Consider the following 27,861-nt stretch of genomic DNA (forward strand, 5'->3'; position numbering starts at 1 on the left):
TCATTTGGTTCAATGCAGATTATGTAATCAATGAATCTCATGACAGCATTAAACTTGAACAGAAAGATTTACTCTGAATACAAAAGGACAGAGACTTGAATCAGTGAATCGTTTAACTGTCCAACAAATCGATTCACTAAACGGGACAATCCAGCTGTACACATGAGGGAGGAAGAGCACGTTTATTACACTACATCGCTATTTGTTGGTAAAAGTAGCTCGTTAAATGTACAAGTTACATTATTTTAACAGCTTAAATACTGTCACACTGTATAAAATGTACTTAAAGGAATATTTCAGGTTCAATACAAGTTAATCTCAATCGACAGCATTTGTGTCAATGTTGATTACCACATAAATTAATTACCGTGGAGACCTAGTGCGTTTGGAGGCTTCACGCTATTCTCCGCGGCATCCATGCACAACTCACCACGCGCCCCACCGAGAGCAAGAACCACATTATAGCGACCATGAGGAGGTTACCCCATGTGACTCTACACTCCCTAGCAACCGGGCCAATTTGGTTGCTTAGGAGACCTGGCTGGAGTCACTCAGCACACCCTGGATTCAAACTCGTGACTCCAGGGGTGATAGTCAGTGTCAATACTCGCTGAACTACCCAGGCCCCCCGTCCCTCCTTTTCTTTAATAAAAGCACAAATGTGTGTTCCAGTGAGACACTTACAATGGAAGTCAATGGGGTCAATCTGTAAACATTAAAATACTCACTGTTTCAAAAGTATAGACACAAGACATAAACAATATGTGTGTAAACATGATTTTACTGTGATTAAATCACTTACTAACTGCATCTGTGGAAAGATATAGACAATTTTACAACTTCGTTGTCATGGTGATGTAACTACATCATCCTAAAACGGGGAAAAAAAATGATTTAAACAGTTTACACGAGTTTAACATAAGAATTAATGTAAGTGCTTTTATTAAATTATAATCTTCACATTTCTGTCTTTAAACCTCCAAAAATTGACCCCATTGACTTCTATTGTAAGTGTCTCACTGGAACCACAATATTTGCTTTTTTTTTTTTTAAAGAAGAGGAGGGACGAGTGGAAATTAATTTTTTGTAGTGATCAACATTATGACACAAATGCTGTCGACTGAGATGAACTTGTATTGAACCCGGAATATTCCTTTAAGTTAGCAGCGTCTCTTCTTCCTCGCCTGTTCAATAAACACTGAAACTGAGCTAAAGGTCAATCTAATGTGAAGCGGTCATTGTCTGTAATCTGCTGTCAGCTGTAAATAACCTCTTAAGAGGATTGAACTGTGTTGGTCACTCATGCAGACGATACAAAAGAAATAAATGTTCCATTTAAGTAAATGAAGGACACAGAACTCATGAGTCACATTATTTCTGTAGATATTAAATGGAAGAACCAAAGCTCATTCTTTTATATGAAATTTTCTTAAAGGTACAGCCTTGCCATGCACCAATGTAGAAATACAGATACCTGATTTGCCTGCCACTATTACAACTCTTACAAAAAAAAATAACCAAAATATATAAATAAGGTTCTTACAATACTGCTCCAATCTAGGATTTTAATGTTTCAACTGAAAAACATTATAAATATACAGCACTTTTAAAACCCGGCAAAGACTTGGCAACACAATATTCTCTTTCAAATGGCTGAAACGGTCATTTTATCCAGTCAAAGCAATAGTTCACTCATAAAAGTATTCACATGGAAGAAAGTCATACAGGTTTGGAATGACATGAGGGTGAGTAATGACTATTTTCATTTGTATGTGAACTATCTCTTTAATATTTAAAATCTGAATTTTGTTTTTTGAAATGCAATGACTGCTCATCAATTTACTAAACTACACTTGTACATTTATACTTGTTTTATGAAACGTAATCATATTTCTCTTTTTGTAACATTGTCCTGTTCATGTTTTTTATTTCTAATAAATCAGAAAAAGACTAAAAACACACAGATTAGATCAAAGACGGCGACAAAGACTCTTTATTTACAATATCCAATGATGTGCATTGAACCACCGCTACTTACAACACAATATGCATCAGAGCACACTTAAAATACATAAAAATACCAGAGTAAATAAAAAGACCCAGATGAATGCAAAACTGCTATTGGATTATTTCACCCCATATCCAACAGCTTAAATCAGGTCAGCCACTGAAAAATAAAATGTTACAGTTCATATACTGGATACATTGGGAAAAATGTACGAGTATTTTGCATTAAGCAGAATTATCAAAGTCTTAGGATTGCCACCCCGTCCAGGATATTCCATGATCATCCTGGTGTTTTAACAGTCTGCTCTGGAAACACTGAATTCCACTCCGGGACACACATTGCCCCAGAATTTTAATATTTTCACGCAATGTGAAAAAGGTACCTCGAGTTGTTCCTGTCAGGCTACTCAGCCTTAAAGGAACAATTAAAGGCACCTTTGTGCAATGGGCATATCTTCACGACACATTCAGACATATGAACCCTTGTTAATAAGAACAGTATGCAAGCAGAATCAAACACATTCATAAGTCTGATTCAGTTTAGTAAACCGGTGTGATCAGATATGATGTGAGGCTTTTCTGTATGATTTTTCACTTTTTTCCCACCTGGGTTCATATTGGCCAAAACACAAAAAACAAACAAAAAAAAAGACTATTTTTAAGATTTACACATTTCAGATTGAATTGTGTGATCTTTAACAAAATTAAATAAAACTTAATATATAAGATTATAATAAGATCATATATAAGATTAAAATAATAAGATTTGTACTTAATTTTGTTTGAGATTACTCAATTCAATTTGATGGAAATTTGTTTTGAAATTGAAAATATTTTTAGAGTGAATGTTTATGTACATTTATCTGATTTCCTTTGATTTAAATGTACGAATGTTTTTTAAACTTTATACATAACTTCATTCTTTATACATTTTAAAACTTTTAAATGTTCTGTGTGAACTATAAATTCAAGAAAATTGCTTATGGTCACAATAAGTAAATGTTAACCCTGTGCACGCACACTTATTAAAATCATATATATACAGGTGCATCTCAATAAATTAGAATGTCATGAAAAAGTTCATTTATTTCAGTAATTCAACTCAAATTGTGAAACACGTGTATTAAACAAATTCAATGCACACAGACTGAAGTAGTTTAAGTCTTTGGTTCTTTTAATTGTGATGATTTTGGCTCACATTTAACAAAAACCCACCAATTCACTATCTCAAAAAATTAGAATATGGTGACATGCCAATCAGCTAATCAGCTCCAAACAACTGCAAAGGTTTCCTGAGCCTTCAAAATGGTCTCTCAGTTTGGTTCACTAGGCTACACAATCATGGGGAAGACTGCTGATCCGACAGTTGTCCAGAAGACAATCATTGACACCCTTCACAAGGAGGGTAAGCCACAAACATTCATTGCCAAAGAAGCTGGCTGTTCACAGAGTGCTGTATCCAAGCATGTTAACAGAAAGTTGAGTGGAAGGAAAAAGTGTGGAAGAAAAAGATGCACAACCAACCGAGAGAACCGCAGCCTTATGATTGTCAAGCAAAATCGATTCAAGAATTTGGGTGAACTTCACAAGGAATGGACTGAGGCTGGGGTCAAGGCATCAAGAGCCACCACACACAGACGTGTCAAGGAATTTGGCTACAGTTGTTGTATTCCTCTTGTTAAACCACTCCTGAACCACAGACAACGTCAGAGGTGTCTTACCTGGGCTAAGGAGAAGAAGAACTGGACTGTTGCCCAGTGGTCCAAAGTCCTCTTTTCAGATGAGAGCAAGTTTTGTATTTCATTTGGAAACCAAGGTCCTAGAGTCTGGAGGAAGGGTGGAGAAGCTCATAGCCCAAGTTGCTTGAAGTCCAGTGTTAAGTTTCCACAGTCTGTGATGATTTGGGGTACAATGTCATCTGCTGGTGTTGGTCCATTGTGTTTTTTGAAAACCAAAGTCACTGCACCCGTTTACCAAGAAATTTTGGAGCACTTCATGCTTCCTTCTGCTGACCAGCTTTTTAAAGATGCTGATTTCATTTTCCAGCAGGATTTGGCACCTGCCCACACTGCCAAAAGCACCAAAAGTTGGTTAAATGACCATGGTGTTGGTGTGCTTGACTGGCCAGCAAACTCACCAGACCTGAACCCCATAGAGAATCTATGGGGTATTGTCAAGAGGAAAATGAGAAACAAGAGACCAAAAAATGCAGATGAGCTGAAGGCCACTGTCAAAGAAACCTGGGCTTCCATACCACCTCAGCAGTGCCACAAACTGATCACCTCCATGCCACGTCGAATTGAGGCAGTAATTAAAGCAAAAGGAGCCCCTACCAAGTATTGAGTACATATACAGTAAATGAACATACTTTCCAGAAGGCCAACAATTCACTAAAAATGTTTTTTTTATTGGTCTTATGATGTATTCTAATTTTTTGAGATAGTGAATTGGTGGGTTTTTGTTAAATGTGAGCCAAAATCATCACAATTAAAAGAACCAAAGACTTAAACTACTTCAGTCTGTGTGCACTGAATTTATTTAATACACGAGTTTCACAATTTGTGTTGAATTACTGAAATAAATGAACTTTTCCACGACAATCTAATTTATTGAGATGCACCTGTATATATATATATTTTTTTTTTTTTTTTTTTTTTTTTTACACATTTCAGTTTCATAAAATTCCATCAAATTAAAGAGAGTAATTTTAAATAAAAAACAATGAAATTTGTTTTAATTGTTTTTTTATAGTGTGTTGATGTTATTGTTTGATTGAATTATTTGTTATATACACACAAATTTCCATATTGAACAAGGAGTAAATGATCATAAATAATGTTTTTCAGTCATTGATCAGGTGTCCAGGAATTTTCCAGGGCCAAAGTGGCAACCCTACAAAGTCTTTGTATTCAAATATTAAATAATCTGAAAATTCTACAGATAATCTAGTGTCATTTGAAGAAAAAAAAAATTGGCAGCAGTTAAAATAAGGACTGGATTGAAACTCACCGTTCATGGGCATTTCATCAATCTGTGTGGAATAGTATTGCTCAATATCACGCAGAATACGAATGTCGTCATTCTTCACAAAGTTGATGGCCACACCCTTCCTGCCATATCGACCTGATCGACCAATCCTGATGAGAGAAACATTCCATCTCAATCACACTGGCTTCTTCCAGACTGCCTGGATGTGATTTTCAGGTGTGGTGGATTCTGTGTTTGTACCTGTGGATGTACAACTCTCTGTTGTTGGGCAGATCATAGTTGATGATTAGAGACACCTGAGGAACATCCAGACCTCTGGCCCACACGTCTGTGGAGATCAACACTCGACTACACACACAAAACAATCGAGCGTTAATGAACACATGCACTCTCAGAGTATGATGAGGATGATAGTTTTGGGATTAGTCTGAGTTCACCTGGCTCCAGATCTGAACTCTTTCATGATGGATTCTCTCTCTTTCTGTGGCATGTCTCCGTGCATTGACGACACAGTGAAGTTCGCTTCTCTCATCTTCTCTGTCAGCCAGTCCACCTGAAACATGACAGACACAGTTCAGCGGTCTCATTCATGCCAGTTGTCGACCACTGAAGAGTTCACTGGTGTGACTGGAGAGGGACTGACCTTGCGTTTGGTGTTGCAGAAGATAACAGCTTGTGTAATGGTGAGTGTGTCGTACAGGTCACACAGAGTGTCAAACTTCCACTCCTCTCGTTCGACAGCCACGAAAAACTGTTTGATGCCCTCCAGTGTCAACTCATCACTGCCCACAAGAAATACATCAACTTAAAACTGTTGTTTGTCACACACATATATGCAGTCAGCCCTGGATTAAAAATGTATTACAATAATATAAACAAGAAGAGAGAATTTAATAAGAATATATATAAAAAGAAATAATAAAATAAAACAGAAACAAAGCTTTCCGAAACTGATTCTCTGTTTCGAAGTGCTCTAAACTCAGCACGCTGAGGACATCTGCTGGTCATCTAAGCTTTTTCTGATTACAGTTTCAAAATTATTTGAAGTACCAAACAATACTTGCTTTTTAATATTCGAAAACAACACTTTGTTTTGAATAATTAAAACATATATATTTCTGCATATACAGATTGTGCAATAAACATTTGAAAAGGAAACATTATGGTATTCATTTACACCGATAGCATGGGACTCCGAGTCAAATACGGAAAACTTTAGTTTATTAACTTGTTAAACTCTGATGTATTTTCGGCTGCTGCCTAAAAATTCACACTCAAATTTAAAAGCTCACCTTACACACACAGTGTGGAATAAATGCAAAAAATTGCTCTCAAAATAGGTTTTCAGAAAACCCATATAAAAGACTCCAATTATTCATAAATAATATTGTCTGTGTTTATAATCTTATGATAATCAGAATTATTTTTATTTTATGTTTTTTGGCCCAACTTTGTAAACATGTAATTCTGGTTCTGTTCACTCTCTCACTTTGAAAAGTCTTATTTTGTTCCACTAGATGGCAGCAAGTACTACAGTCAGATGTGCTCGTCCATAGACATTGTCTAATTTTCAGCTTATGCACCACCCTCACTGTTTCATCACATATCTCGGCCTCTGATAGCCCTTTTCCACCGAAATTGTGATGGTTCTCGTGCCGAGCCTGTGCTCGCTGGTTCAGGGCTGGGGCAATCTGGTGCCTATTGTAAACCGGTCACGCCATTCCACTGTCCTGAGAGTCGAACGGTGACGTAACAGGTTACTGTCTACGTGGTAGTTTCACGTGACTACCTCAAACAAACAAATGTATGTTTGTATACAGCTTTTACTCTTGTTTATGAGGACATATTTAAACATACGGATTAATGCAATCCATCGTTATAACATTGCTCAACAAGATTGTCAAAGACGACTCCTAAAGACGACAGGTAATTACATTATATTGTATGAACTATGGCTTAACTCTGTTACAGTGGAATCATTATTAACATTGGTGTACCAGATGGTTGTATTTGGAGTTTTGCCATTGCATATAATATTATTGATTGAGAATCCCACCATTTATTTAACAGATAGCCACGATATTACAAGCTAACAAAGTTGGCAAACTTTGTTAGCCAACTTTCGGTGTCAGAGTCCAAAACATCGTTGCTCCATCCACTGTCACTTATGCTTAAATGCTTCTTATGGTCCCTGTACTCCCTTAAGTGTTTTTCAATTTGTTTATGATTTGGTCAATTATCCAATTATCCGCTATATTCAGATGGCAGGCATCATTTTATGCTGTATCTTCATTCTCGTAGAGTAATTTTTCCTTTGCGATCTCTCTAGTTTATCTCGGACCTTCGTAAATATCATATCACAAGTAGAGCACTCGTCTCATCATGTTACCTGAACGCTTTTGATGTCTGATAATTTTGTTGATTTTTTTTTGTTTTGTTATAGAGCGAAGTAGTACTCCTTGCTGCAGATGGTAGCTACTGTTGTTGTTTGGGAAACCTTTACCATGATGACGAAACATTATCCCACCCTCCATCCCCTGACGTAATCAGTTCCTGCGTAGAGACCAGCAAGCTTTTGGGGCTGGTGCAGAACCAGGTTTTCAGCCCCGTAACGGCCTTTTCTGCGGTGGAAATGCACGGCACAGTTCAAGAATTCACACTGGCCCAGGAACCCATACCATATCGGTGGAAAAGGGCTATGAGTGGACTAGAAGCTCAATCTAGGTGTCATTAGAAAGCGGAGATCCTCATCTTTGCGATGATATATCATCAATAGTTGAAAAAAAAAAAAAAAAAAATCCGATTACTTGTTTAGCATATTTTTCCTCCTGAATGGCATATTTTGTTCTGGAAATCTAAGATATAACATTGGATTATTCAGCCATGCAAGCTCACAGACAAGTAAAAAATGACTCATTTTTTAGACAACTTCCTAAGGTAAAAGCAGATATAACGTTTTTAGCTATTCGGGGCTTACAGCAGTGGTGATCAGTACATAAGAGACATGTATTTGAAGACTTACAGAAATCATATTTCATTTTGTGATTCTTCTGAAATTCTTTTAAACTGTGATATTAAGGCAAATTCCTCAGGATGAGAGCTTTCATTTGTTATATGACTTGTTCATTGAAGTGCCATGTGAAAGTCTTTTATATTCAAACTACTATTTCTACTACATTACCTCTAGGTGGTGCTCATTTGCGACACAATTTCAGGCTTTATTTAGTTATTTTGTGTAACAAATGCAAAAGTGATGGTAGTCTCTGATAAGTTCAGATTCTAAGCTTTTAAACGATACCTCACATGCTTATGTGCTGACTTATGTATACGGAGACAATTTGCGATAATAGCGCCCCCCTGTGGACCCACCAGCAGAGTTTGAGTTTAATAGGGGCGTGAATGTTTATCGTGGCACGATACATCGCGCTTCAAAAATTTGACACTGCCCATTGTGGAGATGAGACTTTGTTTTAGAGTTTGTTCTATCCAATAGGCTTGAAATACTATGCCTACGTAACACAGGCATACAAATGGAAATCGCTTCATTGCACACAATCTCAAAAATATAATTGCACACTAGCAACCACAGGTGTTGTATGATGGGTTTGGTGGAAACTGAAACCAGGAGCGTGAGAGATGTACCTTTTCAGCACGACGGATCGAATGTCCGTTTGAAGAGCGAGAGTGGTTTAATGATAGTGTCATATTAAACTACTGTATATAATGCTGAATATGTATAATAATGATATGGGGAAATAAAATCCTAAATGTCAAATGTCATGTCTGATTTGATTTCATTAGTAAATTATTATTTAACTGGATAAGCATGCACTTCTATTAAAACTGTATTATATATATATATATATATATATATATATATAGATAAGAAACAATATTTTAGAAAAATGCAATTTTAATTTAAAATATTTTAAATGTAATCAGTGACAGTGTATAAGCAACGTGTGTCTAAAATAATGTTCTGGGCTGATTTTTAGTCCAAGTACATCTCTGATGGATTATTTAGCACTTTTAAGAACAGTTTTAAAAGGAAAGAAACTGTTTTGCATATGTTTTTAAAGAAATCAGAAAAAAAAAAAAAAAACTGTCAATCTAAACTTCTTGACTTCTTGAAGCTGAACTTCTTAGTATAAAGAATCATGAACCAAACTGAATCATGAGAGGAATGAATCGATACACCCCTAGTTATTAAGCGAGCGTTAACTATGGTGGCCCAGGGGTGCACAGAACAACAAAATTAGCAAAGCAAATAAAAGCTAAAAACACAATGAAATTAAACCACAACACGGCAAAATTAACCAAAGCACAACAGAAAAGCCACAGCACAATGGAAATAAGCCTATTCTGATAATTTTATTGCATTGTGGCTTAATTTTCTTTTATTCGCTTTAATTTTGTCATGTTGTGCACCCCTGGGCCACCTTAGTTAACCACTACACTATGCAGCATTTGCATCAGCGTGAAATTGAGTTTACTTGCGCTAATAAAAATAAATATCTCTGTCTCTTTCAAATTTTTCTCTAATAAACAAATTTTTTTATTTTTGACAGGGAATTTAAAATGACTGAATTCTAACCAGCAATTCTTCAATCATTCTGATTTTCAGGACCGAAGTTGTTGCTGAACTGACTCTAGATCAGTTACAGCTGCATTTAACACTGATTCAGGGTTTCACTGTGGGATCAGCACCCCCTAGTGTAACCGCGAAACATTTCAAAACAGTATGATGTAACGAAGCCTCGTTTGCTGAAATCACGTGACTTGGCCAGTTTGATACACGCTCCGAAGCACTGGTTTGAAACAAATGACTCGTAAGGGTTTCAAAGCTTCATGAAGCGTGTTTCAAAAGCGCCCATCACTATTAAACGTGACATTTGTGCTTGAAGAGCAGCTGGACATGAAAAAATTACAAATCCAGCTGACAGATGGGCGATTCTCTCAAAACTTGACAAGAAAATGTCCTGGTCATAATGTCACAATGTGAAAATGTTAATGGCTTTATTTTCTCTATGCAAAATATAATTTCTTGTTTAGGACCGGGACATTTTCTTGACAGGCTTCATGAGAATCACCCAGATACAATATTTCATAAAACTATTCATATAAATTCATTCTTCCATGCATAAGTCACTCATGAAATTGAAGCCAAGAACACACTACAGACTCAAGCTTGTCACCTGATACTTTCAGTGCGTGACAAAAACAATCTCAGAGCTGTCATAATGGTGATGTTACAATGTGCCCCATCTATGGGGCACGTTGTAACATTTCACTTTCCTTTTTTCCAGGGAGATGGTGAAAAAAAGTATACGCTATATTCATGAAACAACTCCACATATTTGTACCAGACACGTGTAAAATTAATGTGAAAAAGAAAAATACTTTGAACCAAGTGCATTATATCAAACTTAAGAAAACCAAAAGTGTTAGTTTGTGCCCCGCTCTCCCCTGCAGCCCAACTCACTGTGTGTTCACTACATGGTCTCAAAATAAGGGGAGCTTGAAGCAAAAATGGCATTAAATATCATAAAAATGCACCTGAAATGTAAAATGTGGAAGCAAAAAATGCCCTCGTAAAGAGTTCCTGTGTTTTTATTTGTAACCTCTGATATAGTCGATGCTGATGTAACTTTGAGGGTAAGACGTAATACATTCTCAGACTTAAGAATTTGTATTAATGAATTGATTAAATTGACATTTTGACAAACGGATAAGACACAGTTTGTGTTAAATTGTTAGAAACAAATTATGCCCTTAAGTCGTTATTTTCTAAGGTAAAATAGTGCATTTTACTGCTATCATTGTTTAGTTTGGGAATTTTCTCTTTTCTTTGAAACATGTTCAGATGATGTTACTTTAATGTTGTAATATTTGGATTAGTTTACTGATTCAGGGTCCCCACGGTCATAGAAATCATGGAAATACCAGCACTTTTATAAATTGTGATTTCAAGGTCTGGAAAAGTTGAGCAAATTAATAAAAAAAGACTTTAGTGAAATGTGGAATATTTTCTAGCTATATTCTGTAATATTTCATTGGCACATTGCACTCTTGTACTATTATTGTATTCCCAGTAGCCTGTATGTACAGAACGTGTATTTAATGGGTTTTCTTTCAGCTTACTTTTGGTGGAATAAACAATCTTAAATAGTTTGCCTTTTTCTTGCTAAAGACACATTAGGGGAAGAATTTAAAGAATACTATAAATGCATTTTAAAAAATGCTGAATTTAATCGTTAATCCAAACGAATTTCATGGAGAATCGAATCGTATTGACTTTTCAAAAATCGTTCTTGAATCAAAAACCTGTGAATCATGAATCAAATCGATTTGCTTTCAACCTAAAGATTCACACTCCTAAGAAAAACGGAAACAATCATAGCACAGTATCACTCAAACAATCACATCCCGTCTGTTAGGCTTACCGTTTGACCAGAATGCGGATGGGGTCAGTCATGAATTTGTTGGTCATCTCCAGGATTTCGTGCGGGAGTGTAGCGCTTATCAGACACACCTGAGTGGCGGGCGGCAGATATCGGTACACATCGTAAATCTGCTCCTTAAAACCTGCAGAAAGAAGCAACATACAGGAGACGTTGGCCAAAATGTCGAGTTTTTTCAGGTCAAGAACGGCCACATAAACAGGAAGAGAATGTCTGACTGACATGTGAAATGACCATTCACAGATCACTTTGTTTATATGTGCCGTTTTATTTTAAATCAATTTTGCGACAATCTCCGCGAATTTCTTAAAAAATATATTTTTTTAAATAAAAAAAGGAAAATGCATATAGATGATGTTGCATTAAGGATTTCTGTTCAGGGACATTCTTCCTCAAACACAAATTTGAAGTTGCAAAAAGTCAGCCAATCAGATTGGGGCTTGCAATTTTGAGAAAGTTGTTGTTATTTTAGTGTGTCATATCCATCCGACAGTCAGTAAACAGTGTGTGTGCCATCTCAAGCTGAGAATGATGTAAGCAAGTTTTTACCCTTGTTGAGCATTTCATCCGCTTCATCCAACACCAGCATCTTAATGGCACGAGTTCTCAAACTCCTTCTGCGGATCATGTCTGAATGAGGAAGAGATTTTATAATCACCACAACACCACAGTGTCATAAGCAAATTACACTTGTACATTTTACTGTATTTTGTCACCCAAAGACTCCATGACTAAGCTATGTCAACCAAATAAAAGTATAATCACAAATAAGCATCTCGGTTTCTCATTTTTTTTAACTGATAATCATATGATGCATTTCTCAGGTTTTTTTCTCCCAGTGAACAAAAGAGCATTTATTAAAACTAAACTCATTTAAAGACCACTCAGTATATAACTGCTCATTGCCTTATTCACATTTAATAATCATCAATATATCAGATACATTTACATGTCAACACCTTTACAGCCAATTGCCACCCTCATGAATGACAATGTGACAAGTCATTTACATACAAGTCTTAAAGGGATAGTTCACCCAAAAATGAAAATTCTCTCATCATTTACTCACCCTCACGCCATCCCAGATGTGTATGACTTACTTTCTTCTGCAGAACACGAATAAAGATTTTTAGAAGAATATTTCAGCTCTGTAGGTCCATACAATGCAAGTGAATGGTGAAACTAAACAGGCACCACATGTGACTTTCAGATGCAAAAGTGAGAGTAAAAGTGGAGATTTAGAGTTAAAAAAAAAAAAAGGTCTGTTTATCATCCACACCTATCATATCACTTCTGAAGACAAGGATTAAACCAGTGGGGTCTTATGGATTACTTTTATGCTGTGTTTATATGATTTATGGAGCTACAAAGTTCTGGACACCATTCACTTGCATTGTATGGACCTACAGAGCTGAAATATTCTTCTAAATATCTTCATTTGTGTTCTGCAGAAGAAAGAAAGTCATACACATCTGGGATGGCATGAGGGCGAATAAATGAGAGAATTTTCATTTTTTGGTGAACTGTCCCTTAAAGGCACAGTAGCAAAAAGAGCCTGAGGGTAGGGAAAAAAGTAATGGAAAAACTAAAGTCCAACTACTTTTGGTGTATGAAATTTTGACTAGTGGACAACAGAGGAAAAAATAAAAAGATTGTAAATCTATGTGAAAATAAAATAGAGTTGTGCTTAAAAGTTTGCATACCCTTGGAGAATTGGTAATATATGTACCATTTTTAAAGAAAACATGAGTGAGCAGGCAAAACACATTTCTTTTATTTCTTATGGGATTCATATTCAACTGTAGGTTATAACAGAATGACACAATCATAAAACAAAACATGGCAACAAAGAAAAAAGTGAAATGACCCCTGTTCAAAAGTCTGCATACCCTTAGTTCTTAATACTGTGTATTGCCCCCTTTAGCATCAATGACAGCGTGCAGTCTTTTGTAATAGTTGTCTATGAGGCCCCAAATTCTTGCAGGTGGTATAGCTGCCCATTCATCTTGGCAAAATGCCTCCAGGTCATGCAAAGTCTTTGGTCGTCTTGCATGAACCGCACGTTTGAGATCTCCCCAGAGTGTCTCGATGATATTAAGGTCAGGAGACTGTGATGGCCACTCCAGAACCTTCACCTTTTTCTGCTGTAACCACTGGAGGGTCAACTTGGCCTTGTGCTTAGGGTCATTGTCGTGCTGGAAAGTCCAAGAGTGTCCCATGTGCAGCTTTCATGCAGAAGAATGCAAATTGTCTGACAGTATTTTCTGATAACATGCTGCATTCATCTTGCCATCAATTTTCACAAGATTCCCCGTGCCTTTAGAGCTCACACACCCCCAAAAACATCAGTGAGCCACCACCATGCTTCACAGTGGGGATGGTATTCTTTTCACTATAGGCCTTGTTGACCCCTCACCACACATAGCACTTATGGTTGTGACCATAAAGCTCTATTTTGGTCTCGTCACTCCAAATTACAGTGTGACAGAAGTTGTGAGGCGTGTCAAGGTGTTGTCGGGCATATTGTAACCGGGCTTTTTTGTGGCATTGGTGCAGTAAAGGCTTCTTTCTGGCAACTCGACCATGCAGCTCATTTTTGTTCAAGTATCGTCATATTGTGCTCCATGAAACAACCACACCGTCTTTTTCCAGAGCAGCCTGTATTTCTCCTGAGGTTACCTGTGGGGTTTTTCTTTGTATCCCGAACAATTCTTCTGGCAGTTGTGGCTGAAATCTTTCTTTGTCTACCTGACCTTGGCTTGGTATCAAGAGATCCCTGAATTTTCCACTTCTTAATAAGTGATTGAACATTACTGACTGGCATTTTCAAGGCTTTGGATATCTTTTTATATCCTTTTCCATCTTAATAAAGTTCCATTACCTTGTTACGCAGGTCTTTTGACAGTTCTTTTCTGCTCCCCATGGCTCAGTATCTAGCCTGCTCAGTGCATCCACATGAGAGCTAACAAACTCATTGACTATTTATACACAGACACTAATTGCAATTTAAAAAGCCACAGGTGTGGGAAATTAACCTTTAATTGCCATTTAAACCTGTGTGTGTCACCTTGTGTGTCTGTAACAAGGCCAAACATTCAAGGGTGTGTAAACGTTTGATCAGGGCCATTTGGGTGATTTCTGTTACCATTATGATTTAAAAAGGAGCCAAACAACTATGTGATGATAAATGGCTTCATATGATCACTATTCTTAAATAAAAGACAGTTTTTTTTTTTGCATGATCAGTCATATTTTCAAAATCAATGCCAAAATTTCACAATTTCTGCCAGGGTATGCAAACTTTTGAGCACAATTGTAGTATGTATGTGGCCCCTTTAAGTGAATGCATGATAAGATGAACAGAAACAAACTCACCGAACACTCTGCCGGGCGTTCCAGCCACCACGTGCTGACCGTAATCCAGCTTCCTGATGTCCTCGCCGACGTTTGTGCCGCCGATACAGGTGTGACATTGGACGTTCATGTAGTCACCCAACGCTAGCAGCACCTGCAGAACATAGGAAGTGACATCACTGAACACTGCCAGATGACAAGAAGCAGCGCAAAAGTGCAACAGTCCTTGTTTTACCTTCTGGATTTGTCCTGCTAACTCCCTGGTTGGCGCCAAAATCAGTGCTTGAGTCTCTCGAACCTAATGTGTGAAAAAAAAAAACAATCCATTTGAACAGTAGTTACACAGATTCAGCAGCTCGTGTAAATGAAAAACATCAAATCAAAAGTATCAAACCGTTGACAAACCTGAATATCCAAACACTGCAGCACTGAGATACAAAATGTGGCTGTTTTACCAGTACCAGACTGAGACCTGGAGAGATGACAGACCATGTTAGAGTCTTAAAACTCATGTCATAAAAATCATCATAGAAGCGCCACGACTTACTGTGCGATGACGTCTCTTCCCTTGATGATCTGTTTAATGGCTCTCTGCTGAATCGCTGATGGTTTCTCAAAACCTGAAAGATAAACAACGTTTCAAATCATTACAAAGCAAATTACAAGTTCAATTAATCTGCAGCCACGAACACCAGTCAAACAATCCTGAAAGATTGACCCCATTGACTTCCATTGTAAGTGTCTCACTGGAACACACATTTGTACTTTTATTAAAGAAAAGGAGGGACAAGTCGAAATTAATATTTGTGTTAATCAACATTATGACACAAATGCTGTTGACTGAGATTAACTTGTATTGAACCCAGAAGTTTTTCTACCTCTAGGGCCATTTTCAGCAGTTCTGTTTTTGTTGCACATTTGTTTAGTGGGGACTTTCTGTTGACTTCTATTGTTTTTACACTGAACCAATGATGCTTTCAACTCATTGAAAATTGATTTATTTCAGCTTTTATTTCTTTCATCACATTCCCAGTGGGTCAGAAGTTTACATACACTTTGTTAGTATTAGGTAGTATTGTCTTTAAATTGTTTAACTTGGGTCAAATGTTTTGGGTATCCTTCCACAAGCTTCTCACAATAAGTTTCTGGAATTTTGGCCCATTCCTCCAGACAGAACTGGTGTAACTGAGTCAGGTTTGTAGGCCTCCTTGCTCACACACGCTTTTTCAGTTCTGCCCACAAATTTTCTATTGGATTGAGGTCAGGGCTTTGTGATGGCCACTCCAATACCTTGACTTTGTTGTCCTTAAGCCATTTTGCCACAACTTTGGAGGTATACTTGGGGTCACTGTCCATTTGGAAGACCCATTTGTGACCGAGCTTTAACTTCCTGTCTGATGTCTTGAGATGTTGCTTCAATATATCCACATAATTTTCCTTCCTCATGATGCTATCTATTTTGTGAAGTGCACCAGTCCCTCCTGCAGCAAAGCACCCCCACAACATGATGCTGCCACCCCCATGCTTCACGGTTGGGATGATGTTCTTTGGCTTGCAAGCCTCGCCCTTTTTCCTCCAAACATAATGATGGTCATTATGACAAACAGTTCAATTTTTGTTTCATAAGACCAGAGGACATTTCTCCAAAAAGTAAGATCTTTGTCCCCATGTGCACTTGCAAACTGTAGTCTGGCCTTTTTATGGTGGTTTTGGAGCAGTGGCTTCTTCCTTGCTGAGCAGCCTTTCAGGTTATGTCGATATAGGACTTGTTTTGCTGTGGATATAGATACTTGTCTGCCTGTTTCCTCCAGCATCTTCACAAGGTCCTTTGCTGTTGTTCTGGGATTGATTTGCACTTTTCACACCAAATTACGTTCATCTCTAGGAGACATAATGTGTCTCCTTCCTGAGCAGTATGATGGCTGCGTGGTCCCATGGTGTTTATATTTGTGTACTATTGCTTGTACAGATGAACGTGGGAATTGCTCTCAAGGATGAACCAGACTTGTGGAGGTCCACAAAGTTTTTTCTGAGGTCTTGGCTGATTTCTATAGATTTTCCCATGATGTCAAGCAAAGAGGCACTGAGTTTGAAGGCCTAAAAATACATCCACAGGTACACCTCCAATTCAGTACACCTCCTATCAGAAGCTAATTGGCTAATTGTCTAAAGTCTTGACATAATTTTCTGGAATTTTCCAAGCTGCTTAAAGGCACAGTTAACTTAGTGTATGTAAACTTCTGACCCACTGGAATTGTGATATAGTCAATTAAAAGTGAAACAATCTGTCTGTAAACAATTACTCGTGTCATGCACAAAGTAGATGTCCTAAACGACTTGCCAAAACTATAGTTTGCTAATATTAAATCTGTGGAGTGATTAAAAAATTAGTTTTAATGACTTCAACTGTATATGGCACCCAGCAGATCTTTCCAGGCCCTTTAAAAAATAAAATGCCCCTTGATAACCTCATTAGTGTTTAATACCATAGGCGTATATCCCGCGCAGCAGATCTTCCCTCAAGCCCATCGTGTCAAACGTCGGCGTCACATCTACCTCCTCACTCGTCTCAAACTCGATCTTCGTCATGTCTTCCTCCTTCAGGAGCCTCTTCCTCACGGGAGCGGCGGCTGCGGCCATGATTAGAACAGATATCGATAGAAAAACACGAGTTAAAATATTAAGCGCGTCTGAACCCGTCTGCAGGCCGAACGGAAGAGCGCCGCGTGTGACGTAACACGGGCTACCCCGTCACGTGACTGAATGGAACGCTCGTGTTCTTCTTCTTCTTCTTCTTCTTCTTTTGTGTTTTGGCAGTACGCAGACTATGTGCATATCGCCACCTACTGAAGTGTAATGCAATCATGATTTATTTAGTTCATCTTTTCCTTTAACCTTCCATTCTTTCGTTTTCCTTCTCTCCCTTCTTTCGTACACAACTCCCTTAAAAACATAAATAAAAAATAAAATAAAAATTGCTTTGTCCCCACTCTAGTTCAATCAAGACCCCATGATTCAGCTTCTCCATCCTCCACACAGAACCCCTCATGATCCTAAAAGTGTGGAATAGCATCATTAATCTAATATATATTACATTTTTGTATTCAAACTTGTACTATTTAAGTACTGCATCAAAATCCTGTACCCTGCTTGATCCCTATTATACTCCCAACCCAATAAAAATTCCAAATCCTTATCTTTTCGACCTTTTTTATTTAAACATAATATTAACTCTCTTGTCTCCTCTTCATACCTGCTACATTCAGATATTACATGCTCAACTGTTTCTTTTACTCCACAATACTCACATAAACCATTTTCATGTACTCCAATTATATACAGTGATGAATTCAAACCTGAATGTCCAAGTCTTAACATAGTTATTATAACCTCTTCTTTCCTATTTCTTCCACAAATATTCCTTTTACTATCTACCATTTTTTTATATCTTATATAAATGTCTACCCTTACCATCATTATTCCAAATATCTTGCCATTCTTTAACAATATTTTTCCTTATAATGGATTTAATATCACCTTTACCCAAAGGAACGCTAACATCCACTTCTTTCCTTTTTAAAGCATTTTTAGCTAGCTCATCTGCACTTCCTTACCAGATATCCCTACATACGCTGGTACCCAACAGAATCCTACTGCCACTCCTTTCCTATGTATTTGCCACAGCAACGTAAATATTTCATTCATCAGATCTTTCCTTGATGACTGCCAGGTAGAAAAATGTTTTTAAAACAGATGCAGAATCAGAACACACCAGCACTCTGTCTGGTCTTATCTCCTCTTCCCACATTAATCCTGTATTAATAGCAACCATTTCTACTGTTAGTCTCTTTGATATAGTTATATCAAGGTCTGGAATATTTACTCCCACTCCTGTAATCCCTAGATTTGGGTCTCTTGAACCATCTGTATATATTCGAGTTCTTGTATAAAATATTTCCTTGATATGCTTATTTACATTATATTTAATTTGTCCTATTTCTTCCCATTCTCTTCTCGTATCTCCAAATCTATTTCTACGTCAGGGAATATCCATGACGGAACTTCATTCCATACAGGTGACACATTAAATATTCTGTCTACAATCCACCCAAAACCCCTTCCTTTCTTATTTATATACTCCCAACAGTTATTTAAAACATCAGAAGCAATATGGCTTCCAGCATGGCTCTTCAAGGTTGCCCAATATACCAATGACAATTTTATTCTGCGTACATTCATTGGTCTATCATTTGCCTCATCTAACAAAGCATTAACCGGTGTCGACTTAACTGCTCCTAGACATATTCTGAGAGCTCTGTACTGTATTTTATCTAATTGATTTAACAACATTATTGGGGGTCTGGGTATCTCAGCGAGTATTGACGCTGACTATCACCCCTGGAGTCGTGAGTTTGAATCCAGGGTGTGTTGAGTGACTCCAGCCAGGTCTCCTAAGCAACCAAATTGACCCGGTTGCTAGGGAGGGTAGAGTCACATGGGGTAACCTCCTCATGGTCGTGATTAGTGGTTCTCACTCTTAGTGGGGCATGTGGTGAGTTGTGCATGGATCGCGGAGAGTAGCATGAGCCTCCACAGGCTATCAAACCACATACCTAGATACTTAAATACTTTCACATGTTCTATTGATTTTCTATATAGTAATAATTCTAAATTATTGGGAATTTCTTTTTTCCTATAGTACATACAACGTGATTTGCTTGTTGACATTATAAATCTCCAATCAATTTACCATTGTTCCACATTTGTAATGGCTGTCTGCATACTTAAATTCACATGAGAAATGTTTTGGCCTCTCTTCCATATAGCACCATCATCTGCATATAAAGCACATCCTATACCTGGACCTAAGTTTGCAAATATATCATTAACCATTATGTTGAAAAGCAATGGACTAATGACACTACCTTGTGGAATACCATTTTCAGCAGAGAAAATAGATGATAAACATGACCTGTACCACAAATGTTCTATCAGATAAAAACTGTGGAAACCAATTGTACATTTTTCTTTCTATTCTTAGTCTTGATGCTTTAATTAGCAGGCCCTGTCTCCATATCGTATCATAAGCCTTCTCAATATCAAAATAAACCACTGCCATAACCTCTTTCATAATAGTAGACTTTTCTATATCATTACTAATCTTAATTAGCCCATCCATTGTTGATCTTCTGCTTCTGAATCCACACTGATATTTAGAATATAAACCCTATCTTTCTAGATCATAAGATAACCTCTGAATTATCATTTTTTCCATTAATTTACATAAATTTGAAGTTAATGCTATTGGATGGTAACTTCCTTGGTTGGATCTTTCCCTGGTTTCACAACAGGAATTATTACTGCCTGCTTCCAGACCTTTGGAATTACACCTTCCTCCCATATCTTATTAAATAATTTTAGTATCAAGGAAAACACATTGTTTGATAAATGTTTAAACATTATATAGCTTAATCTATCTAGACCAGGAGCAGTATTTGCACAGTTTTGCAATGCAATTTTCAATTATATAATTGTATATTCCATATCTAGACATCTACTATTACTATTTTATTTTTTATTTTTTATAATATCTGGATTGTTTCCTTAAATAACTCTTCTTCTTAATTCATACTCTTCTCCCAAATCTATACTGTGGAATCCTTCTAAAGCCTTTCCCAAAATGTTTGCTTTATCTCATGTACTGCTTGCTGCTTTGTGTGAAGTACACTATATGGCCAAAAGTTTATGGACACCATATGTGCTTGATGAACATTTGATTTCAAAACCTTAGGCATCAATTTCCCCCTTTGCTGTTCCCAAAAGAGCTTCCACTCTTTTGGGAATTCTTTCCACTATACTGTATGTAGTAACATGGCTGCAGGGATTTGCTCTCATTCAGACACAAGGCTATCAGTCAGGAACTGATGTTGGTCGATGGGGCCTGACTTACAGTTGCTGTTCCAGTTCACCCCAAAAGTGATCAGTGGGGTTCAGGTCTGGGCTTTGTGCAAGCCAGTCAATTTCTTCCACGCCAGACACAGTAAACCATTTCTTAATGGACCTCACTTTGTTCACAGGGGCATTGTCATGCTGGAACAGAAAGGGCTATCCCCGAACAATTGCCACACATTTGGAAGCACACAAAGCCCAAACCATTACATAAAGAAACATTAAGATTTTTCTTTACTGGATTTAATGGAGTAACCAAATTCGTTAATTAGAAGTATTAACGTTAATTAGAAATATTGTATATGACCTACTATTTCTTAAATGTCCAAACTGGAGTTGAAAGTGGGAATTATTCTAACAGACTTCTTTAAACATTATGCACGGTCAGATGACTGGGAGTGGAATTGTTCCACGAAAAAAAGTGAACACCTGAAAGTACTTTACATGCAGTGGTGTAGCCAAGAGTGGGCCGGGGTGAGCCTGGACCCACCCAAATTAGACCCAGGCCCAGCCAGAATATTAGAGATTATTCTTGGACTTCAAATATATATTTATAAAATAGTTAAAAAAATGCAGGATTTCTGAAAGTGTGAAAGAACTGTTTGAAAATGCCTCTTCTCTGTTGTTAAGGAAAATGTAGTAAAAAAGGAACTTTTTATTGGTGCCCTCCTTGCCCACCCTCCAAGACCTGTATGTCGCCAGAGTGAGGAAACATGCAGGTAGAATCACTCTGGAGTAGGGTGACCATACGTCTTCTTTTTCCCGGACATGTCCTCTTTTTCGGACCTTAAAAAAGCATCCGGCCGGGATTTCTAAGTTTGCGAAAATGTCTGGGATTCGGCTTTAGTTGCATTTTGATGTGCATCTGGTCTAATACTTCATTGTGTGTGCGTGCATATTTGCATTGCTTTAACCCCTCTTTGTAAGTCCCGCCTTTTCACACACCAATTGGTCGATTATAAGAGGCTTGCAGCAACTATTGGCCAAATTCCTGCCTGTCAATCTTTCCACAAACGTGCAAAGCTGTTGTATTCGGCATCAAACAGTTGCTTGACAGTAGCAGCAAATGACAGCTGAGTGGAAACAATGCCCAAATGAAAGTGCAAATTTACAGAAGATTTGCACAAAAAATTCCCATGCTTTCATCCTGGTCGAGATCCGTGGGAAGCAGAATGTATGACATGTAAAGCTGGCACTTATGTGTCGTTGCTAATAAAGGTGCTGTCATGTGTATTTTGTTAATTCATGTTTTTCATGTCTTTTATTTTGAAAAGTTTATTTCTAGTTCCTTTTTCAGGTCATGTGGTTCCCTTGTCATGTGATTTCATGTTTTCCCTCCATGTTCACATGTCTTGTTTTCATTGGTTTATTGTCTCATTATCTTGTTATCAGTTCTGGCTGTTCATTGGTCATTTCTGTCATGTGTTCTCCCATGTCTAGTATTTAAGCCCTCATGTTTTCCGTTGTCTGTTGTCAGGTATTATGTTTGGTAATGTTGGTTCCATGTCAAGTCAGGTTCATGTTTATAGTTAAGGTTTTTTTGGATTTCACTTTTGTAAATAAAATTACACTTGGGTTCTTCACTCCATCGTCTTCGTCATTGCCAGCAGCCACTCGTTACAGGTGCAAGTGATTTAGAAGCACACATTAGCTCTGCAAAGCATAAAGAGTCAGCAAAAGGTGAAAGTTCATCAGGTAAATTAATGGACTACTTTTTGCGACCAGGTAAAATTATCACATTGCTTCATTTTCCATGGCCATTCAAAATAATAGTAATAGTAAATGAAGGTACACTCATGGCATCAAATATTTTATTTTAGTACATGGACATTCAAAAGAATGTTGGACATTTGTATTTATTTATATATATTTATGTTATGCTAATAGTGTCTTTTTCACTGTATTAAAATTTGCATTCATAGTAACACTGTTTTGAACACTATTCCTCCACTTTTTGGAAAACCAGAATATGGTCACCCTACTCTGGACCCCACACACCCTGTCCACTCCCTCTTTGAACTGTTGCCCTCTGGCCAGCACTACAGAGCACTCAGTGACAGGACATCCAGGCACATGAACAATTAAACTGTCTCAGGACTCCCCCATAGAGCAATAATGTAAATACATATCTCATGTACATATGCAAATTCACATTTAATTCAGTAACTGTAACTACCCCTATCTTACTCATACATTACCACTTGCACATGTACATACACCATTCTATGTTATATGTCCTATTATTTGTATGTCTATTTATACTCTTGCCTTGTTTTATATTCTGTGTCTCACTGTAATGTTCTGTGTGCACTTGTTTTTCCTATCACCAAAAAACATTCCTTGTGTACATGAGAACACTTGCCAATAAATCTCGTTCTGATTCTGATCTGCTTTATGGAGCTTCAAATTTCTGGTCACCATTCACTTGCATTATAAGGACCTACAGAGCTGAGATATTCTTCTAAAAATCTATCCCTTTAAGGAAAATTAGCTTTTTTTTCCTGGTCACAAAGAGTATTAAGATTGTATAAATAATAAAACAATTCTGAATATTGATGGAGCAACATAAAAGAAATGATAACGGAAGGTTGTTTTGATTAGAACTCATTTTTTTAATGTGTATGGGGGCTCTTTACCTCACACTTGTTTATAATGATATTGTGTAAATATAGAAACAGTATTTACAGTGCAAAATTTGCCAACTCATGCAAATACTTTTGAGTCAGCAAGATGTTTTGTTGTGTATCAATTTAAGATGATGCTTATTCAGAAAAGAAGGCATCATTTCCTGTTCATCTCAGAACATCTCAAGTATTCTCCAAACAAATGAATCTTCATTGTGATCGGATCTGTCAGTGTGATAGATATCAAATCTATTACCTCCACTTAAGACAAACAGTGTTTTATAGGGGGCTTTTTACCCCAAATACTATCCTTTCACTTACTGGACAGTTATTAAAAAACTTTTGATTTAATCACCTTGAACAAAACTGAAAAATAAGTGTCTTTGTCTCAGAATAAACATGATCATTTCAGGGATTCTCATTAGCTACATAAATCTGCAACATTAAAATGATGAAAAATGAGATCAAATAGCCTCAAAATCAAACTTTAGACAGTACAAAATGATCTCATGGATCAGGAATATTCTGCAGTGTATACAGTGACAAACAGGTGTTCAGGAAAGTGCTGTGGGAGTTTTTTGTTGCTATTTAGCCTTTTATTATGATTTTATTATGCATACTCTCACATAATCCATTTTAAGATTAAAGTTTAAACACCACCTTACGTGCCTTCATTTCAGCCTATATAATGTCTTTTTAGTATTACTGGCATAATGTTGATTACCACAAAAGTTAATTTTGACTCGTTCCTCCTTTTCTTTAATAAAGAGCACAAATGTGTGTTCAGTGAGACACTTACAATTGAAGTCAATGGGGTCGATTTTTGGAGGTTTAAAGGCAGAAATGTGAAGATTATAATTTTATAAAAGCACTTACATTAATTCTTCTGTTAAACTCATGTATTATTGGAGCTGTAAAGTTGTTTAAATTGTCATTTTAGGCTTTACAGCGTAACTACACAGATGCAGTTAGTAAAATCATGTTAACACACATATTGTTTATGTCTTGTGTCTATACTTTTGAAACAGTGAGTATTTTAATGTTTACAGATTGACCCCATTGACTTCCATTGTAAGTGTCTCACTGGAACACACATTTGTGCTTTTATTAAAGAAAAGGAGGAACAAGTCGAAATTAATTTATGTGTGAATCAACATTATGTAATGAAATACTGCACTTGGGGTTTAAAGCACACAGATGAAACTTTGCAATGAACTTTATGTATGCTAGCGTTCAGCGGCAGATGTCTCATGTCTGGGAGGTAATAGAAGTCAATCATTTTCATGACACGCTTTAACATTTCAGAATGACCGGAGCAGGATTTGAGATGCTATGCCATGATATTCTCTTTACAAATCACTTATTTACATGACTTTATTGATGTGCATCTATACTCCTATAGGAATATATTTGGTAAATGTTTAAATCATAGTTGGTCCTAAAATGTACATTAAAATCCCAGCTATTGAAAGGTACCTCACTAATCAACATATCTTACATGTGTGCATATTTTAGCGCTTTATGTAGCTCTACAACTCTTCAAAAAGGCAAATTCACCATGAAATAAAACTTAATTTCAACAGACTGTCCTCTTATTAAACTGCAAAATAAAAGACTAAATCCAGCTCAAGACTGCTCAAGATTTATTGTGGAATGTTCCAACGAGCCACAGAGAGAATTACAGTCCAAAACGAGGCGATGATCTGTACAAAAACACAGTCCGGTCAGCTGGATTTACTGGTCCTTGAGCTCCTTCAGTCTCTTGATGGCAGATTTCACTGTGACGGCTGACGTTGTGCTATCGAACAGAGACAGAGAAATGTCACACTCATGATAATAACATGAATATTTGAGACACATAAGAAACCAGATTCTTACTTGTATGTCCAAGCGCCTCCAGCGACGGTTTTCATGCAGGATCCACAATGCCAGATCCCAACAGCCCTCCTCTTCATCTTAGTCTGGACACAGAAAGAAACTGATGTCAACTAAAGTGTCTTAAAATCACACAAAGATTAAAAACATACACAGAACTGATTAACAGAACAGTTTAAGCACATTATGCTTTTGAACACATTCCTAAAATGTTACTCTTAAAAGATTTAGATTAAAACAAACACTCGGGTACTGAATGGAGTTGGCACTCCAAGACTGTAGAATGACACGTGTCATTCACAACACAACGTAATGGGATGAGAGCTTTGAGAAATGACATTAAGTCCCTCAGAGTTTCAGGAGCTCATTTCTCAGGTGTGTCTCACCTTGCCGCAGAAGGAGCAGGTGTATTTGGCGTGTTGGCTGATCTCAATTTTCTTCACCATCTTCCTGAGGGACGCACCGTAACGGGTGCCGTACTTCCCCACAATCCCCACCTTCTTGGTGCGCTTGGCCTGACGACAAACAAAACATTTCAATAAATCTGGAACTTTCCACATTCCAAGCAACTTGAATTTTACTCCTATGAAAATAAAGTACCAAAGTTCATTTTTGTCAGAGGCAATCTTTATTGTTATATTACAAATATTTATCAGTTTCATGCAAAGTTGAAAAACAACGATTTAGATATTAAAAGGAGCTGCAAGTGATTTTAACAGTTCTAGAACTTAAAGCAATGGTTGCAAAACAGCATTCTCAAACTACGCGTGTATTGACAACCGTTAAAGATGCACACAGTAATTTTGCACGTCTGTCGTTACCGACTTACACGGACATCTAGCGGTGAGGATGCAGCATTAATCAAACTCAATAGTTTTCAGTTATAAATGCCATTGTAGAAATTCACAGTCAGCCATAATTATGTTAATCAATTAGTAAAAGTGTCCAATTAAAGAGCAGTTACTGAGTTTAACCCTTGTGCATCAATTTAAAAGTTACTCAGAGGACCTTAGAGGACAAAAATGTCTGCATCAAAAAACTGCCATAATAATATTATATATTAATATTATTTTCCACTTTCAATGAGTTAATTGTTTTTTAAACCAACATCAGTCCCGATCATAACTACCAAATATTCATTAATTTTCAGGATTTTACCCTTTAAATGCCAGTTTGTTTATATAATGCCACTGTTGTTTTTTACACACACACACATTTCTCAATACACACATACAAAACACACTCTGACATCCATACCAACACACACACACAATATAATCTGCATCATTTATTCAGTTGGCCTGCAGTGCTCTATAATACAGAGAATAGGGAAAAAGCATGTATTTGCTCCATAGGCTAAACATGAGATAAATGGGGCCATCTGGTGGAAAATATTACAAACGTAAATTTTGAAGTCAGGGCTCCCGAATGAAAGCGTGAAGCTTTCTATAATATCATAGAATTCATGATTTTAAGCTTTAATGGCACTAGGATCAAATATTGCAGTTTTAATGGGTTTCAATGGGGACATTTTTGTCCTGAAGGTCCTGAGTGTAACTATTTTGTGTACACAGTGTATTATAGATGCATTATAGGAACTGAGGTTGAAATATCAAAAATACACACCTTTGACAATTTATGCCGTTGGCATTAACAGCCAAAATGATCGGGAAAAAACCCAAAACAATTAAAGACAAATGTCCCTTAGGTCACACAAGGGTTAAGGGAGTAGTATTCAGCTGGTCATGTGATTGTAAAATGGCAGCCCCCAGGTGTGGACCCTCTCCATGTAGAATAAAACAACTTTTCACTTTCTACTGTTTACAGAGACAGCTGTGATATTTCGACTTTTATATCTTTCATGGAATATGGACGTTTTCTGCTTGTCATTTCATAACAAAATCATGTAGAGCACCATTAAATCCTACCCTTTATAAGCTCTCTTCTTCTGTATCATGTCGCAATAACGGACCAAAATAATGCAAACATTTGTCTTTGAATATATGCAATTCCTTCAGAGGTGGAATTATAATTCTGCAGGATTTTACTGTAAAATTATAAGGACTTCACAAATGCTCATTTGAATCCGCATTAAATCACCAACACACTCACTATAATCACTGGATAGCAGATACTATTTGAGGCGTTTAATCGTGAATATCAAGAAAACATTTGAGTTTATTTAGACTGCCTTGAGGTTCAATGATTCAGGCCGAGTAGCGACTGACTAACACCCGATACAAACACTCATATACTTCATTTAAACATGTTATCGTCTAAACTGACAACTACTGCATTGATGATGTAAAGTGCACTTTCCCAAACATTAAACTCGGAGAATGGTGAGTTATTGGGTAGAGATTAATCCGATGTTTACAGATTATTCTCTAGAATCTTTCACACTCACCATTATAGCAGAAGAGGTGCGGAACCAAAGAGTCCGAACAGCTGCGCACGCGCGATTTACCAGCGCGCGGAGTGACGCATTGTGGGATACTGGAGGACAGAATGTCATTTTAGACATGTGCATTCTACGTGTGTGTTTTGTAATACATAGGACCCAGAAGATACCCTAAATCACGTATTCTGTGACAACAAAATAC

At 37.1% G+C, this 27,861-nt stretch overlaps 2 protein-coding genes across 2 annotated transcripts; both read right to left on the reverse strand.

The window, feature by feature from the left end:
- Window positions 1-1,965: 1,965 nt before the first annotated feature.
- LOC127428194 (eukaryotic initiation factor 4A-III) lies at window positions 1,966-17,567 on the reverse strand. Its single transcript, XM_051676368.1, has 12 exons — window positions 17,297-17,567; window positions 15,358-15,430; window positions 15,216-15,282; window positions 15,046-15,108; window positions 14,832-14,964; window positions 12,006-12,086; window positions 11,439-11,580; window positions 5,639-5,777; window positions 5,433-5,548; window positions 5,236-5,343; window positions 5,017-5,144; window positions 1,966-2,167 (listed from the first exon to the last, which is right to left on the reverse strand). The coding sequence occupies exons 1-12, from the start codon at window positions 17,448-17,450 to the stop codon at window positions 2,151-2,153; spliced, it is 1,221 nt and encodes a 406-aa protein (XP_051532328.1). The 5' UTR covers window positions 17,451-17,567; the 3' UTR covers window positions 1,966-2,150.
- A 7,442-nt stretch (window positions 17,568-25,009) lies between these two features.
- LOC127428201 (60S ribosomal protein L37a) lies at window positions 25,010-27,744 on the reverse strand. Its single transcript, XM_051676385.1, has 4 exons — window positions 27,666-27,744; window positions 25,645-25,773; window positions 25,262-25,344; window positions 25,010-25,181 (listed from the first exon to the last, which is right to left on the reverse strand). The coding sequence occupies exons 1-4, from the start codon at window positions 27,666-27,668 to the stop codon at window positions 25,118-25,120; spliced, it is 279 nt and encodes a 92-aa protein (XP_051532345.1). The 5' UTR covers window positions 27,669-27,744; the 3' UTR covers window positions 25,010-25,117.
- Between the last annotated feature and the right edge of the window lie 117 nt (window positions 27,745-27,861).

The sequence above is a fragment of the Myxocyprinus asiaticus genome, chromosome 37 (genome assembly GCF_019703515.2).
Source record: "Myxocyprinus asiaticus isolate MX2 ecotype Aquarium Trade chromosome 37, UBuf_Myxa_2, whole genome shotgun sequence".
Taxonomy (NCBI): Eukaryota; Metazoa; Chordata; class Actinopteri; order Cypriniformes; family Catostomidae; genus Myxocyprinus; species Myxocyprinus asiaticus.

Bases quoted from the DNA above. Each gene is read 5' to 3' on its own strand.
- LOC127428194 (XM_051676368.1), bottom strand. From the start codon at position 17,450: ATGGCCGCAGCCGCCGCTCCCGTGAGGAAGAGGCTCCTGAAGGAGGAA. The intron at 14,965-15,045 runs GTAAAACAAGGA...TATGTTCTGCAG, and splicing joins TAGCAGGACAAATCCAGAAG to GTGCTGCTAGCGTTGGGTGA. The intron at 11,581-12,005 runs GTAAAAACTTGC...TTCTTTCTGCAG, and splicing joins GGATGAAATGCTCAACAAGG to GTTTTAAGGAGCAGATTTAC.
- LOC127428201 (XM_051676385.1), bottom strand. The intron at 25,345-25,644 runs GTGAGACACACC...TTCTGTGTCCAG, and splicing joins CCTGCTCCTTCTGCGGCAAG to ACTAAGATGAAGAGGAGGGC. The intron at 25,182-25,261 runs GTAAGAATCTGG...TCTGTTCGATAG, and splicing joins GGAGGCGCTTGGACATACAA to CACAACGTCAGCCGTCACAG.